The sequence below is a fragment of the Dreissena polymorpha genome, chromosome 3 (genome assembly GCF_020536995.1).
Source record: "Dreissena polymorpha isolate Duluth1 chromosome 3, UMN_Dpol_1.0, whole genome shotgun sequence".
NCBI classification, from domain to species: Eukaryota; Metazoa; Mollusca; class Bivalvia; order Myida; family Dreissenidae; genus Dreissena; species Dreissena polymorpha.
The window spans coordinates 43,864,836-43,879,558 of NC_068357.1; the positions used below are offsets into that span (position 1 = coordinate 43,864,836).

General features: G+C 35.7%; 1 protein-coding gene across 8 annotated transcripts in view; it reads left to right on the top strand.

Moving 5' to 3' along the window:
* The first annotated feature begins 5,364 nt into the window (after positions 1-5,364).
* LOC127873893 (centrosomal protein kizuna-like) overlaps positions 5,365-14,723 on the top strand; it is a 32,110-nt gene continuing 22,751 nt past the window's right edge. For all 8 annotated transcript variants that reach the window (XR_008046427.1, XM_052417997.1, XM_052417995.1 and 5 more), the window contains exons 1-8: positions 5,365-5,444; positions 6,642-6,704; positions 10,064-10,226; positions 10,343-10,453; positions 10,578-10,943; positions 11,111-11,345; positions 12,182-12,347; positions 14,379-14,528. Coding sequence is in view for 7 of the 8 variants with exons in the window: in XM_052417997.1 (XP_052273957.1) it covers positions 5,380-5,444; positions 6,642-6,704; positions 10,064-10,226; positions 10,343-10,453; positions 10,578-10,943; positions 11,111-11,345; positions 12,182-12,347; positions 14,379-14,528 (1,319 nt within the window). In the remaining variant the exon portion in view is untranslated. The remainder of the gene's footprint in view (positions 5,445-6,641; positions 6,705-10,063; positions 10,227-10,342; positions 10,454-10,577; positions 10,944-11,110; positions 11,346-12,181; positions 12,348-14,378; positions 14,529-14,723) is intronic.

Genomic DNA, 14,723 nt, shown 5'->3' on the forward strand with positions numbered 1-14,723 from the left:
TGAATTGAGTTATGAAAAAAATATTGAAGAAATACTTATACACGATGATATAATAATTAATAATATAATAACAAAGACGTAATTTTCTAAACATTGTTTTGTATTTGAACATTTTGTGGTGGAAACATATTTAATGTTTAGACAACTGGCACAATGACCACTATTGCGATTATAATGCTATTCCCTCTTCTGCTTACCGTAATTGTTTTATCATTGTCATTAAACTGTAAGAATCAAAATTAAAACTGATTAGTTCTTATTGATTGTATTTTCTTCTATAGTAATATTATGGGGAAATAAATAAATTAAAAGATTCCGCAGAAAAGGTGACCAACAGTTATTATTTTAAAATACGAAATAGAAGTATTGTTAAAGTTTGTTGTTCATTAAAACAATGTTTCTTAAATACCCACTCATCCGTGAAAACGGGGATAAAAACATATTTGCGAAAGTAAATACTAATTCAAGAAGATTTCTAATAGTTAAGTAAATAGGGTCGCGGCTGCCGTGATATGGGGCGGGGCTAAATCGACTTGGGGCCGCAACAGTGTTCAATAAACCAGTACACGACGTGTCAGGAACCTTGGAGAATCAGAGTATAACTTTTTGAAACACTTTGTTAATACCACAGTTGTGCGTTGAATCTAAAAATGAATACAAATATATGTAAAAATATAATAAAATTTAGTGTTTTTCCGTTAAATACATTTTTGCAGAGAAAGCGACAAAATATTAGTTATTCGTTATTTTTCGTGATCTAGCTCGTCAAAATACAAGAAATTTCGATAATTAAATATGTATTTTATCAAAACTATCATGCGACTATTTTATTGTATCGTTCCTTTATCCAAGTTTTAATAACATGTCGACATTTTAAAATTATTTAAGGATCATGTGGCCTCACAACCGCCGAGCAGAAAACATTTGGAGTGGTTTAATGCATATCGTTGAATAGACTATGATAGCATGATGAAGACCGTGCATTCGGCATCCTTTGCAATATATACACCAATACCTGTATTGAAGCCAGCGTTCGTTTAAGACTTGTATCAGCCTTGAAATAATAAAAACATTTTGTTAATATGTGTATGTAGAAAAAAAAGTAAAAAACGAAGAAAAAACGTGTATTGGACATTTACAAATATCTTTTCGATGGTGAATCTTTCTCGCAACCTTTTCATCAGCGGTCCCGACGTACGTTCACGAGTAGTCCGACTTGTTGACGCTCTCAAATATTAAGCTACTTTTATATTAGTTCACGAGCTTCCGACGCGGATGGGTATTTTCGTCAAATGATACTTAATTTTAAATCGGAATCAAAAATCGAACAGGTCATTGTTTATGAATACGCCTTATCTTGTAGACAAATATTCATTCGCGTCATTAAATACGTTTCCTCTTAAATTGAATCATTGCCGGGCCACCAGCCTTTTGAAATAGAATGTTATCGATACCCACAGACCATAACAAATATTGAAACGTTGAGACATACAAATCCATTTAATGTCGTTAAGATATGCAGCATATTTGCACGTGTATAGCCGTTCCATTAAGCGAAATCAATGCACATTTGTCAAGGTAAAATAATTATGCCGTTTAACAATAAATGTAGTATACCACTTAACATATCATTTTCATACAAGCATAAAACCGTTAAATCTGAATTATATATATATTTTCAAAATGATTATTAGAACATTGTTTAAGGATAAACAGTAAATAAACGTTTGCATACTTACAATATTTCTAACTGTTTAGACTCTAATAATACAAGCCATGATTATTTCTTTTTATTTAAAAAATAAAGCATGAATAACATGTCTTAAGTAATAGTACAAATAGTCTATGGCGAAATAATTGGATAATAAACACTAATCTTTTTGAGCCCATCCATTAAGTCAATCAAAAAGCTACTCATGTACTTGAAAATCTTTATAAGTAGCATGATTATGGGGGCTGATTTCTGTCATATCTGTGTTGCGTATTCGCGTAGTTTGAAGTCGCCAACACGACAGCACTCAGAATGGCGAGTATATTATTCTTCAAATATGATATGTGTCGTGGTTTCGTTTTGTTGAGTTTTAAAGACACAAACACGTGGACATGCAAGAACAAAAAACTAGAGTGCCTATACGATAATTTGTATATGCGCCCTCCGAACCCGCAAACACGCAAGAACACAACGGTATCTAAAAGCGGTCATCATATCAACCGTATTGTTCACAGACACAGGTTTTTGGAACCCAATAAATGACCAGTTATAGCAACGGCGTTTGTGTGTTTTTTCGACGTTCTTAACGTCCATCTACATCTACATCTACATCTACGGTATACTCCAGAACAATCAATCACGAATTTAATTGGGAGGCGCGTTGTCAGGGAAACCAGTGTCAGTCAGTTTAAAAAGTGCATCTAAAAGAGAAAGTATTTAAGATATATACAGTAAAGTAAACATATTCCAGAAGTGCAGAGTTAGATTAAAAATAAAAACAGGGGCTACAACTTAGAATTTAACCTCCCCGAGTCTCGCTTTGAAGGAATCGAGATCGGGGCTTGATTTGACCGGGTATGAAAGACCGTTCCAATAATTTATAGTGCGGGGAAAGAAGGAATTCATGTGATTCTGGGTACGTGATATGGGGATTAAAAAGTTTAAGTTTCTTGTAGGGGTAAGGTGACAGTGGTCCACGTTGACTAGCTGCATGGTGGTGAGTTTTGTACAGCATTATGAGGGAGTTGGTCATGCGGCGGTGAGCAAGGATGTTCCAATGAAGAGTCTGTAACATATCGGTGACACTACTTGTGTGTGCATAATCAATCATGACATACCGGGCTGCTGCTCGCTGGACCCCTTCTAATTTTCAGCCAAGTGTTTTGCCAGGGATGCCACACAACCGAACAATATTCAAGTTGTGGGCGTACGTTTGTGGTATTAGCAGCTTCTTTAACCTTAATGTTCTGTGTCCTAACGTTTCTCTTTATGAACTGGAGGGAGTTTTTGGCCTTAATGGATATATTATTAATATGTTTTGACAAGTTTAATCCTTAGTTAAGGTTACCCCAAGGTACTTGGCATTAACAGTTGATTTTTAGTGTTATGGAGAGTGTAGGGGAATATGATGGGGTTTCTTTTTCAAGTAATGCGTAAAACCTCGCACTTATCAGAATTAAATTCCATTGCCCAATGTCTTTCCCGTTGTTCTAGTTGGTAGAGGTCATTTTGAAGTTGTTCTGAATCGGACCGAGACTTGATTGTCAGGTAGACTACAGTGTCGTCAGCAAAAAGCCTAGCATTACTTTTTATGCTGTCATGCTGGTCGTTAATATATGTCAGGAAGAGGCAGGGACCTACGACTGAACCTTGTGGGACTCCAGACATAACTGGGAGTTCATCTGAGATATGACCTTCAACCGTAACTCCTGTGTACGGTTACTGTGGAAGGATCTAATCTAGAAAGTGGCCTCGAAGTTCATTACAAGCTTGTATAATTTGTGGATAAGCTTGTGGGGACCGACCCTATCGAACGCTTTGGAGAAGTCAATTACATTTACATCAGTTTGTTGACCATTTTCCAGAGAGTCAAACAGTTCTTGGGAGAAACTAATCAGCTGTGTCTCGCAGCTATGTTTTGATCTTAATCCATGTTGGAAAGGGGAAAGGAGCTGGTGCTTATCAAAGTGGGACATTAAGTTTGAGACAATTATATATGTTCCATCAGTTTAGAGACAATACATGTAAGTGATATGGGTCTGTAATTGCTGGGTTTTGACCTTGATCCATTCTTAAACACAGGAGCTATGGCTGCTTTCTTCCAGTCTGATGGAACAATACCTGAGCTAAGGGATAATTGGAATATATTGCAAATAATGGGAGAAATTTCTTTGTGAAGTTCTTTAAGGATCCGTGGGGCCTAATTGGAATATGAAGAATATTAAGACTGGCTTTCTAGACGTTTTAATTTACGCCTATTTTTGTTAGATTAAGAATCTCTGCACACCCGTTGAGAATCCAAACTGGCAGATACTCTCTGAATAACATACCACGAAATGAGCGTTATTGTTTATGTTGTAATAGCTTCGATTTAGAAGACGAATATCACTTTATATGTATTTGCCGGTGTTATACTGATATAAGGAAAAATATATTAGCCGTATATTTTATATAAACCCATCTGTATATAAATTCCACATGTTATTAGCTTCATGTGACAAATCAGTTTTTTCAAATGAATGTAAATATATGAAAGAAGCTTTTGTTATGAGAAAAACGATTCTAAATAATGCTGTTTAAAAATTGCATTACCGCTTCATTACCGCTAGAACTTACGTATTATTACAATTGATTTGTATTTGTATTCTTAAATTTACATGACAATTTTATGATATGTAATGTTATGTTAATATGCTTAATATTGTGACAGAAATAATTTGTATATTTGAGTATGAGGACGATGTAAGTCTAAGTGTTAAACGTAAAAGTTCGTACTTCTACGAGTTGGATAAAACAATATTGAAACATGTATACTCTAATCCATACCTCGGATTACTCATATCAAATGACTTAACTTGGTCGAATCATATAACAAACATTTGCAAAAAGGCGAACTCAACGCTCAAGTTTCTTAGACGGAATTTAAAACACTTCCCCCTTGAATGTCATAAAACAGCTTTCATCGCACTGGTTCGATCTCAACTGGAATATGGTTCAATCATATGGGACCCCTTTCTTAAAAAAGATATTGACAAAATCGAAAAAACAACTTGGTGCTCGTTTTATAATGAATAACTACAAATTCAAAGAAGAAGGATGTGTTACAAATATGCTCACTACTTTAAAACTGAATTCTCTTCAAGACCGGAGCCTCCGTAATCGTTTGGTGATGCTCTACAGTCAAGATCGCAGGGGGTATGGTGCCGGCAGTGGACCCAGATGAGTACCTGACATCTAAACCTCAACGAAGAACTGTCAAAGTAAAAACTTACTCCGACTATACATAGTCGAACATTTTAGACCGACGTATTACAAATAACTCTCGTGCATTCAAAATTCCTAGTGCTCAAACAAACCAGTACAAAAACTATTTTTTCGTGGAAACACTTGTGTTGCGGAACCATCTGGACGATAGTGTGGTGCGCATGTAGACAGTCGAGGGCTTTTAACAAGCCCTCCCAGATCACTTCTTAAGACTTCTCCTCCGTAGAAATATACCAGAAGTGGGCCTTCTACGTATTCGAACAGATACAGATGTACTTGTGTATATGTCTGAATAAACTGTCTGTCTATTTGTCTGTGTGTCATAATTTTAATTTCCTTACTTTTAAGTGTGTTGTAACCTTGATTGTATGGTACGGTTTGGTATTAAAACACTTTGTTTACAAATGGCGTCGTCAAACGTTGAATATTACCAAAAACAAAAAGATTTGCAAGATTTTATTCTTGATAAGTATGCTATAGCTGATTTTGTTAATTTGAATAACAAATATTCAATTAACAAGTGATTATACAATAAAATTGACAATGTTAAATGAGATATCATTTAAATTCAAATGTTCTGTTACCCGTGCAAGAATTTACTTGTCATCGATGGCAAAGTAACATTCGATTCAGTTCATAACAATTTAAATAAATATAATTAAGACAAAAAATAAATCAATTTCACACTAATATTCCAGCAATGTCCCAATTTTACAGTTAGAAAATCAATTTAACTTAAGTTTAAAATATTGTTAGAGTCTGACCACAAAAATTATCAAAATAGATAGGTGGTGTCCAACCAAGAAAACTTTGACAATATTTATAAAGTATGACACAAGACCTGCGATCAGAGTAACACAAAAAATGTAAAAAGTGAAAAGTTGAAAAATGAGTTTCATTTCAACATGGAGTTTGAGTAGATTTTGGCTCAAAATGATGTTTACCACAATTTGTGGACATTTAATTACCAAGAATCACTTGATACTAACAGCTGAATATGTTTTCTAGCAGATCTTACCAATAGGTTGTGAAGAATTTTTGTTTATAAAATAATAAAAAAATATAATTCTCAAAATACCAACACTCCATGATGCTTATGGATCTCAAGTATACCGGATAAGGGTAAACATTTACCCCTACCCTACTGCAGTCTATTATCAAGTGCAAAATTCAATTCAATTAACCCTTCACCTCTTAGAAATTTAGTATTTAGTATTTTGACCTATGTGTAGTCCCTTAGGAAGTTCAATTTAATTAAAGACCTTTCTTACTAAATTCAAGTTTAAAGGCTTTTTTTTCCAAACCTTAGATACTGATGAGCAGCAAACAGCATAAAACCTGAACAGACTGCGATTTACTTGCAGGCTGTTCTGAACTTGTGCTGTTTGCACATGGCCATTTTTACTTTGCTTCTGAGTGGGAAAGGGTTAAACATGCTTTGAAACTGTCAGCAAATAAACAACTGTTTTAGCATCCTTGTTGTACATGGTCATCAAAAGGCTGCCATTTTTATGCGATTAACATATGTGTGAACTCAAAGTCCAATTGCTGACTCAAAGATATTGATAATGATATATTTCTTAACTCTTTACTGTTAGTGTTTTAATGAGTAGGACACATTAATGCAAATCAAACACATTTTTATTGTTATCTTGTTTAATTTTAGTGAACAGAAAAGAAAGCGACTAGAAGCCCAGCTTCAAGCTTATTGCCAATCAGATGAGAAGATGTAAGTAATTCAGGGTTTGCATTTAATGTTTTGTTTGTTTATGAATCAAACAATGAAACTCCAGAAATTGTACAAGGCGTCAATTACTTGTTCTTATCCACTACTTTTATAACAGAACACTAACTATAAACATAAAATTATCAAAACTGGGATCACTGTCTTGGAACAGTCAATACAAAGAATTGGGGGTTTAATCCTGTTTTAGGGCTAGCTGAACCTCACATTTCCCCTGTATATAATTAGACACAAATATTGTTAAAAAGTGCAAAAATGCAAAATAATTTTTAAATTTTAAAGTATTTTGTTGAAGTTTAAGGAAATGTCAAGCATATTTTAAAATATACCATACATACTATTTGCAAGTTTTATGCATTTATGTGTTAACATTTTTCAGAATGATTTAAGTTACTGTTTGAACTACATATGGATTTTCACGAGTTATCATTTGGAAGCAGCTCAGTCAACTTAAGTGAACGAGGCAATAACGGGTTGACATACAACTTGTAAATATAGTCACAATTGTGTTTCATTCATTTCTAATGTGCATTCTGTTATACACCAGGCAATGTGGTGTTGTTTTCTTATTGTCTTATTACTTGTCACCTGCAATTTAAATGCATTTCAAATTGCTTGTCACCAGCAATACTAATTCAATGCCTGTTTCTGATTATGGTCATTATCCATAATGGAATGTGTGTGCATAACAACAGTTTGAAGGTTTTTATGTCAGTTTAACAGTAGGTTCGTATCACATAATTTCATGCCTTTGTGACCACTGCCTTGTCTGTGTTACATATCTGTCACTTCTCTCTTGTCTATGTTAGATCTCTATCCCTTCTCTCTTGTCTGAGTTACATCTCTAGCACTTCTTTTGTCTGTGTTACACCTATAAAATTCCTCTCTTGTCTGTGTTACATCTCTATCACTTTTCTCTTGTCTGTGTTACATCTCTATCACTTATCTCTTGACTGTGTAACATCTCTATCCCCTCTCTCTTGTATGGGTTACATCTGTATCACCTTTATGTTGTCTGTGGAACATCTCCGTCACTTCTCTCTTGTTTGTGTTACAGCTCTATCACTTTTCTCTTGTCTGTGTTACATCTGTCTCTTTTTTCTTGTTTGTGTTACATCGCTATCACCTCTCTTTTCTGTGTTAATCTCTATCATCTCTCTGTTTACTGTGTTACATCTCTATCACCTCTCTGTTGTCTGAGTTACATCTCTATCACCTCTCTCTTGTCTGTGTTACGTCTCCATCACTTCTCTCTTGTCTGTGTTACATCTCTATCACCTCTCTGTTGTCTTTGTTACATCTCTATAACCTATATTTTGTCTGTGTTACATCTCTAGCACCTCTCTGTTGTCTGTGTTACATCTATATCTTTTCTCTCTTGACTGTGTTACATCTCTATCACCTCTCACTTGTATGTGTTACATCTGTATCACCTATATCTTGTTTGTTAAACATCTTTATCACTTTTCTCTTGTTTTTAATACATCTCTTTCACCTCTTTCTTGTCTGTGTTACATCTCTTTCACATTTCCATTGTCTGTGTTACATCTCTATCACCTCTCTCTTGTATGTGTTACATCTTAAGCACCTCTCTCTTGTCTGTGTTACATCTCTATCACCAATCTCTTGTGTAACCTCTCTCTTGTCTGTGTTACATGTCCATAACTTCTCTCTTGTCTGTGTTACATCCCTATCACCTCTCTGTGGTCTGTGTTACATCTCTCTATAACCTCTCTGTTGTCTGTGTTACATCTCTAGCACCTCTCTGTTGTCTGTGTTACATCTCTAGCACCTCTATGTTGTTTGTGTTACATCTATCACCACTCTCTTGTCTGTGTTACTTCTCTATCACATCTCTTTTGTCTGTGTTACATCTATATCACCTCTCTTGTCTGTGTTACAACTCTATCACCTTGTCTGTGCTACATCTCCATTACTAATCTCTTGTCTGTGTTACAACTCTGTCACCTCTCGCTCGTCTGTGTTACATCTCTATCACCTCTCTTTTGTCGGTGTTACATCTCCATCACTTCTCTCTTTTCGGTGTTACTTCTCCATCACTTTTCTCTTGACTGTTTTACATCTGTCTGTTTTCTCTTGTATGTGTTACATCTCTAGCAACTATGTCTTGTATGTGTTACATCTCTATCACCTCTGTATTGTCTGTGTTACATCTCTAGCACCTTTCTTGTCTGTGTTACATCTCTATCACCTCTCTGTTGTCTGAGTTACATCTCTATCACCTCTCTGTTGTCTGTATTTTATCTCTATTACCTCTCTCTTGTCTAAGTTACACCTCTGTCAGCTTTCTCTTGTTTGAGTTACACCTCTATCAATTCTCTCTTGTCTGTTTCACATCTCTTTCACTTATCTCTTCTCTGTGCATGTTTAAAAAATTCCACTCGTCCGCTCATATTGGAGAGTGCAATCTTTAAAGGTGAAGTAAATTTTCCAAAAGCTCTCATCCTACAGGACGTGTTGAAAAATCTTACTTGTTTTTTTTTACCTGTAAGACTATTTTTCATTGAAAGGTATACCTTTTCTAAAAGCATTTCTATTCAAAAACTAGAACTTGAATGAAATTAATAAGAAGATTCCATTGTTTAGGCATTTAAGTAGTTATACATCTACAAGGAAAAATCTGTATAGATACTGATAATATTATGATTATTGAAGCCATTGTTGACAAAATTGCATCACACAAGAAATGTTTGCACAGTTTTAAAATGGTATTTCAGGCTGTAAAGTAATAGAAAAAATTCCATAATTGCCATTTATGTTTTATCTTCTAGCAACAATTGTGAACCGCAGCACAGGCCTTGCTTTGCATATGCGAACCATTTGTTTTTTGGAGCAAACAATGGTCAGAGCATATCTTGGTTTAAATGCATGAAATACATGTAATTATCAGCACTCTATCAATGTGCTTTGATGCACTAAGTTATAATGTGACTTCCAAAAAATCTTATTTTACAACATCCTGATTTTTTTTCTAAAGTCCACATTTGCAACAAGTAACTATTGCATAGCTTTGTTACGATGCTCTAAGAATTAACATGACTTAAATATGCTGACTTGAAGTTCACTCTATGCTCAAAGTACCGGTAATAACTGCATATCTTTTGGTGTTTAGCCTCATGCAGCAAATTATCCTGATGTAACAGAGAGTGTTCAGGTACCTTTACAGAGTGTTTTTTTTAAATAAGTAAAGGAGAGACTTTGAAAATGCTTTAACATTGTGAAGCTTTGTGATCTCTCATTATGGTATTTACAAATTTTGGGATAGAGAATGCTGATATCAGTGACTCAGAAATGCTAACTAAGGTGCACACAAAACTTGCTAGGGCCAAGCTGCGTGCAGTGAAGCTGCAGAGCTACTGGAGGCGAATCTGTGAGGACGAGCGGAGGAGCAAGCAGAGGAACGCTCAGCTCCTGAGAGACCTCGACAGGATGGAGGCAAACATGGCAACCCTCGATGCACGCAGGGAGAAACTCAAACACATGAAGGTACCAGGGATTTCACATGTTTGGGAATGAGTTACCTGTGCCTCAATCAATGTGTTTGGAATGTTTTTGTTTGTTTGTTGAAACAGTATTTTGTAAATGTTATTGTTTGTTTATAGGAACAGTACTTTGACTATATTGAAAGAACATACCCAAAGTGGCGAGAGTTGGTTGAACAGAAGAAACAAGAGCATATGAATAAACAACAACAGCAACAACAGCATCAACAGGTATTATCTGGGTTGTTTTTGTTGTAAAGCCTGAATACAAATCTGATAATTGATAGATTTAATTTGCAAAAACCCAATTTCTGTCTAAATTATAAAATAAAAATGGATGTGATCTTTTCTTCAGCCGCAGCATCATGGCTATTACTCAGAATCACAGCAAGAAATGAATGGAGATACTGCTCCACAGAGCTACGAACAACAAAAGCCAAGTACAACATCAACACCAGCAACACCCTCACGTACAGCAGCAAAAAGCTTCAGTTCTCAAGGTCAGGAATCCAGACAGCAAACTCTGCCCAAGCACCAGGAGGCCTTCCTGACACAGCCCTCCTATGAGGATGATGAAGATGATGAGGACGTCCCCCCACCCCTCCCCTCCTCTCCACCCCCGGGCCAAGAGAGCCTCAGGGACAGTAACAAGCGGGCATTAACGTCAGATTTGCCAGAGAGAGAATACTCAAACTTGAACAACTTCAGAAGAGAAACTCCTGTAAGTGTTACAGCTTTAGTATTCAAACTGTTTTATTTCATGTCTGACATGAAACCTTGTCAACACTCTACTAGTATTTCATTTCAATAAAATCCATCAAAAAGATGGAAATCATCTTTATTTGCACTGATTGGAAAAGGCAAAAATGGCTGAATTTCTGTTTGCAGAGTGCACAACCCCCCTCAGTGCCACAGTCAGTGACTGTGCACATGCCCAAAGTGCAGGGGGAGGTGAATTCACCAGCCAAATCTCGGCAAGATGGCACTGGGAGGAGAATGGAACAGCCCAGTCCTAACTGGTTGGCACCAGAGAAGGACAACAGTGTGCAAAGCATCAGTTTTAGTGAAGATGCAGAGGTCCCAATTCAGCCTGTACAGAGTGTGACTGTCAGACAGAAAAATGGTATGATAATAATTATAATAATAATAATGCTTACATAAATTTAACAGAAAGACTATACAATATACCCGCAACCATGTCATTAGATTCACAAATATGTGGACAAAGTTTAATGTAAAATTGGCGGTCTTGTCATATATCAGGTCTTTTCCTGACCATTTTGGGAAAAAATGAAATTTTGGGATTGGGATTAATATAATATTCGTATAATTAAAATTAAAAGAACAAAACCAAAAAATAAATTATAGTTATAATTTGTATGATGTAATTAAAATAAAATTGAGACATAAACATCATTATAATTCTTTCTTTAAAAAAAATGGAATTGGGAGTGTTTTGTTCTAAAATTTGGATTTTTAAAAACAAATTTGGTTTGGGAATTGCTCCGTTTAACGGACCCGTAGATACACTAGTAAAATGCCTGTATATTAATTTGAAAGGCTATACTGTCTTTTGTAGGTATACTATTTAAACAAGATTAAATAATTGTTATTTATCAGTAAATAGTCAGTGATTTGGAATGCTGGCACCTACATGTTGGTATTTAAGCTTAAGAGAACTTGTTTGAGCAGTAAGCCACAACCGGAACAACTAAAATGTGTTCCTTGGCCAATAAACACCAATAATGTGAACTTTGCTTTAATTCTGACATGAACTGATAACACATTTTTTAACTAAAATGAGGATGGTATCAAGCTATGCAGCACACAGGGGAATTGTTTTTTCCTTTTCTATAAATAAATCAGCCATTTTCATTTTAGAATGTTATATTTTAAAGATTCCCTCAACTCTTACTGGACTGAACAGTGATCTGAAAATTTGAATTTCTTTTGTTTCAGATGTGCAGAAAAAGCCAGCAACAATGGCACCTGTATCCGACGATGATGTCAGCGATTTTGAAGATGATCCTGACCTCCCTAGTGGGGCAGGGCCTGAGGATGGCCGGGTAGAACCAGAACCCACCATGGACACACCTGATGAGGATGATGATACCATGTCTGATCAGTAAGCAAGTATTTTGTTTTAACAATTCAAGTAAAGTTATATTCTTGCATGAAGTGTTTATTTGCAGCAAGTCATAAAGTGAGCATATCTACATATCTACCTCAGCTTAGGTGAATACATATGGGCATTGCTCTGTGAAAATGGGGTTAAATGCATGTGCGTAAAGTGTCATTTCAGACTGCACAGGCTTATCAGGGACGACACTCTGCTTTTAATGATATTTTTTGTTTAAAAAAAGTATCTTCTAAGCAAATATCTAGTTAAGGCAGAAAGTATCGTCCCTGATTAGCCTGTGCGGACTGCCACACAGGCTAATCTGGGACAACACTTAATGCACATGCATTTAAACCCCTTTTTACAGAGCCCGGCTCATATGTATGTCTTTTACCAATGAATATTGGTTAATATTCAATGGCTCTCGATGATACTGTGCAGGCCCCCATCAACTGTTCATAGATCAAAACTCATAACTAGAGGTCTCCTAATTAACAACATCTAAAACTGTTTATTAGTTTAAATCCATATTTTTAAGTTTAATTTTATATTGAAAATTGGAGGCTTATATGGAAACTCATTGCCTTATCACATAAAAAAACAGTACTTGGTGTCTTTAAAAAGATCCTGAAAAACACTTTCTAACATTGGATCAAACCCTTGACATCCTGGTAACGAGGTGGACACAATTTCCATTACAACATTGCCACCGAAAAACTGTTAAATTACACATCAGGCCTGCATTTTTTAGCTCGGCTGTTTTTGGAGAAAACCCGAGGTATTGTCATATCCAGCTCGTTGTGTCATGTCTTCCGCGTCGTGCTTAAACCTTAACATTTTGTCAAGGTTTTGAACATTGGCTCTAAAATCAAAGTGCTTCAACCTACAACTTTGAAACTTAATATGTAGCTGCACCTTGATGAGTTCTACATGCCACACCCATTTTTGGGTCACTAGGTCAAAGGTCAAGGTTACTGTGACCTCTAAAAAATAAATAAAAAAATTCTGACAAGCTTTCATTTATTCCAAACTGCACCTGCAGCTGAGCGTGGCACCTGTTATGCGGTGCTCTTATTTGGTATTTATTATTATCTTTTACTGCTATTTTGCAACTCAAATTACATTTCAAGCATGCGTTTATTGTTTATAATAGTATGGCATGTGTATTGGTAGTATCTGCCTACTTTATGAATACATCTGAATTTTTGGAGTAATAAGATTAAATTACAGGCATATTTAATATGTAAATCTCTAGTTAAATGCATATTTTTGGACATAACAGCAAAAACTGCTTTAAAATCGGCGATGTTTTGACAAAATACCGGCTAGACTTAGCTCACTGTTATAATCTCTATCATGTACAATGTTTCTCATAAAATTGGCACTTCTGATTGGTTGCTAAGGTTTGTTACTATGCGCATGTGCTTGTCCTTTATATAGTTTCTTAATGGAAATACGAAACCTTGTTCATACCAAACCTTTGTTCATGTTGTTATTAAAATATATTTACACTTCTTTTACAAATAAGTGACTTATAACACATTTGATAATCCTACTAATAAACCATAACACAATAAACAATTATGTGTTACGTAATTTAAATAATCATAGCATCAGTCTGGGATAAACATGACCTTCATTCCGATGAAAACCGGTAATCATGAAAATCATCTTTGTAATAGTCATTAATTAACAGCAAATAAATTGAAACTTTTGAAATTGAGAACATTAATTGTCCAGCATTTATTGAGGGTTTTTCGTTAAAGTCATGTTACAATGATTAAGATCGCGGTGGTGTAGTGGATATGGTGTCCGTCTAGCGATTGAGCCTTCTTTTTGACCTCCCCCAAATACACTCATTGAGTAGTTAACTTGGGTCGATGCTCCAGAGGATCCCTGCAATTAATGTAATGAAGAAGAAGAATGAGGAGGGCCGATATTCTGAGAATAAATGATACTGCTATTTTAGAACTCAAGTTACATTTTAGACCTGCGTTTTTTGTTATTATTATCTTATACTACTTTTCTACCCTGCAGGCCCCCATCCCCTGTGCACCCAGAGGTCACTACGGCGGGGCTGGTGAGGCTCCTCAAGCATGTTGAGGGGGACCTAGAGGAGGCCCTGGCACTTGAAGGCTACTACCGAACACGCAGTCCGGATGAGGCACACAGAAAACACATAATACAGTACGACACACATTGTGATTGCTTGTGCTAGTGTTATTTAAAACGTGGTAATTAATGGACAAAAATGCTGTATCATTTGGAAATCAGTGCTCCAGCTAGATTTTAAAAGGGCTGGGTGCTTGTTTGTCAAAGGAGCACTTAAAACCATGTTGTATTATCCCTGATGCATATTTCAAATATAACATGTGCTATACA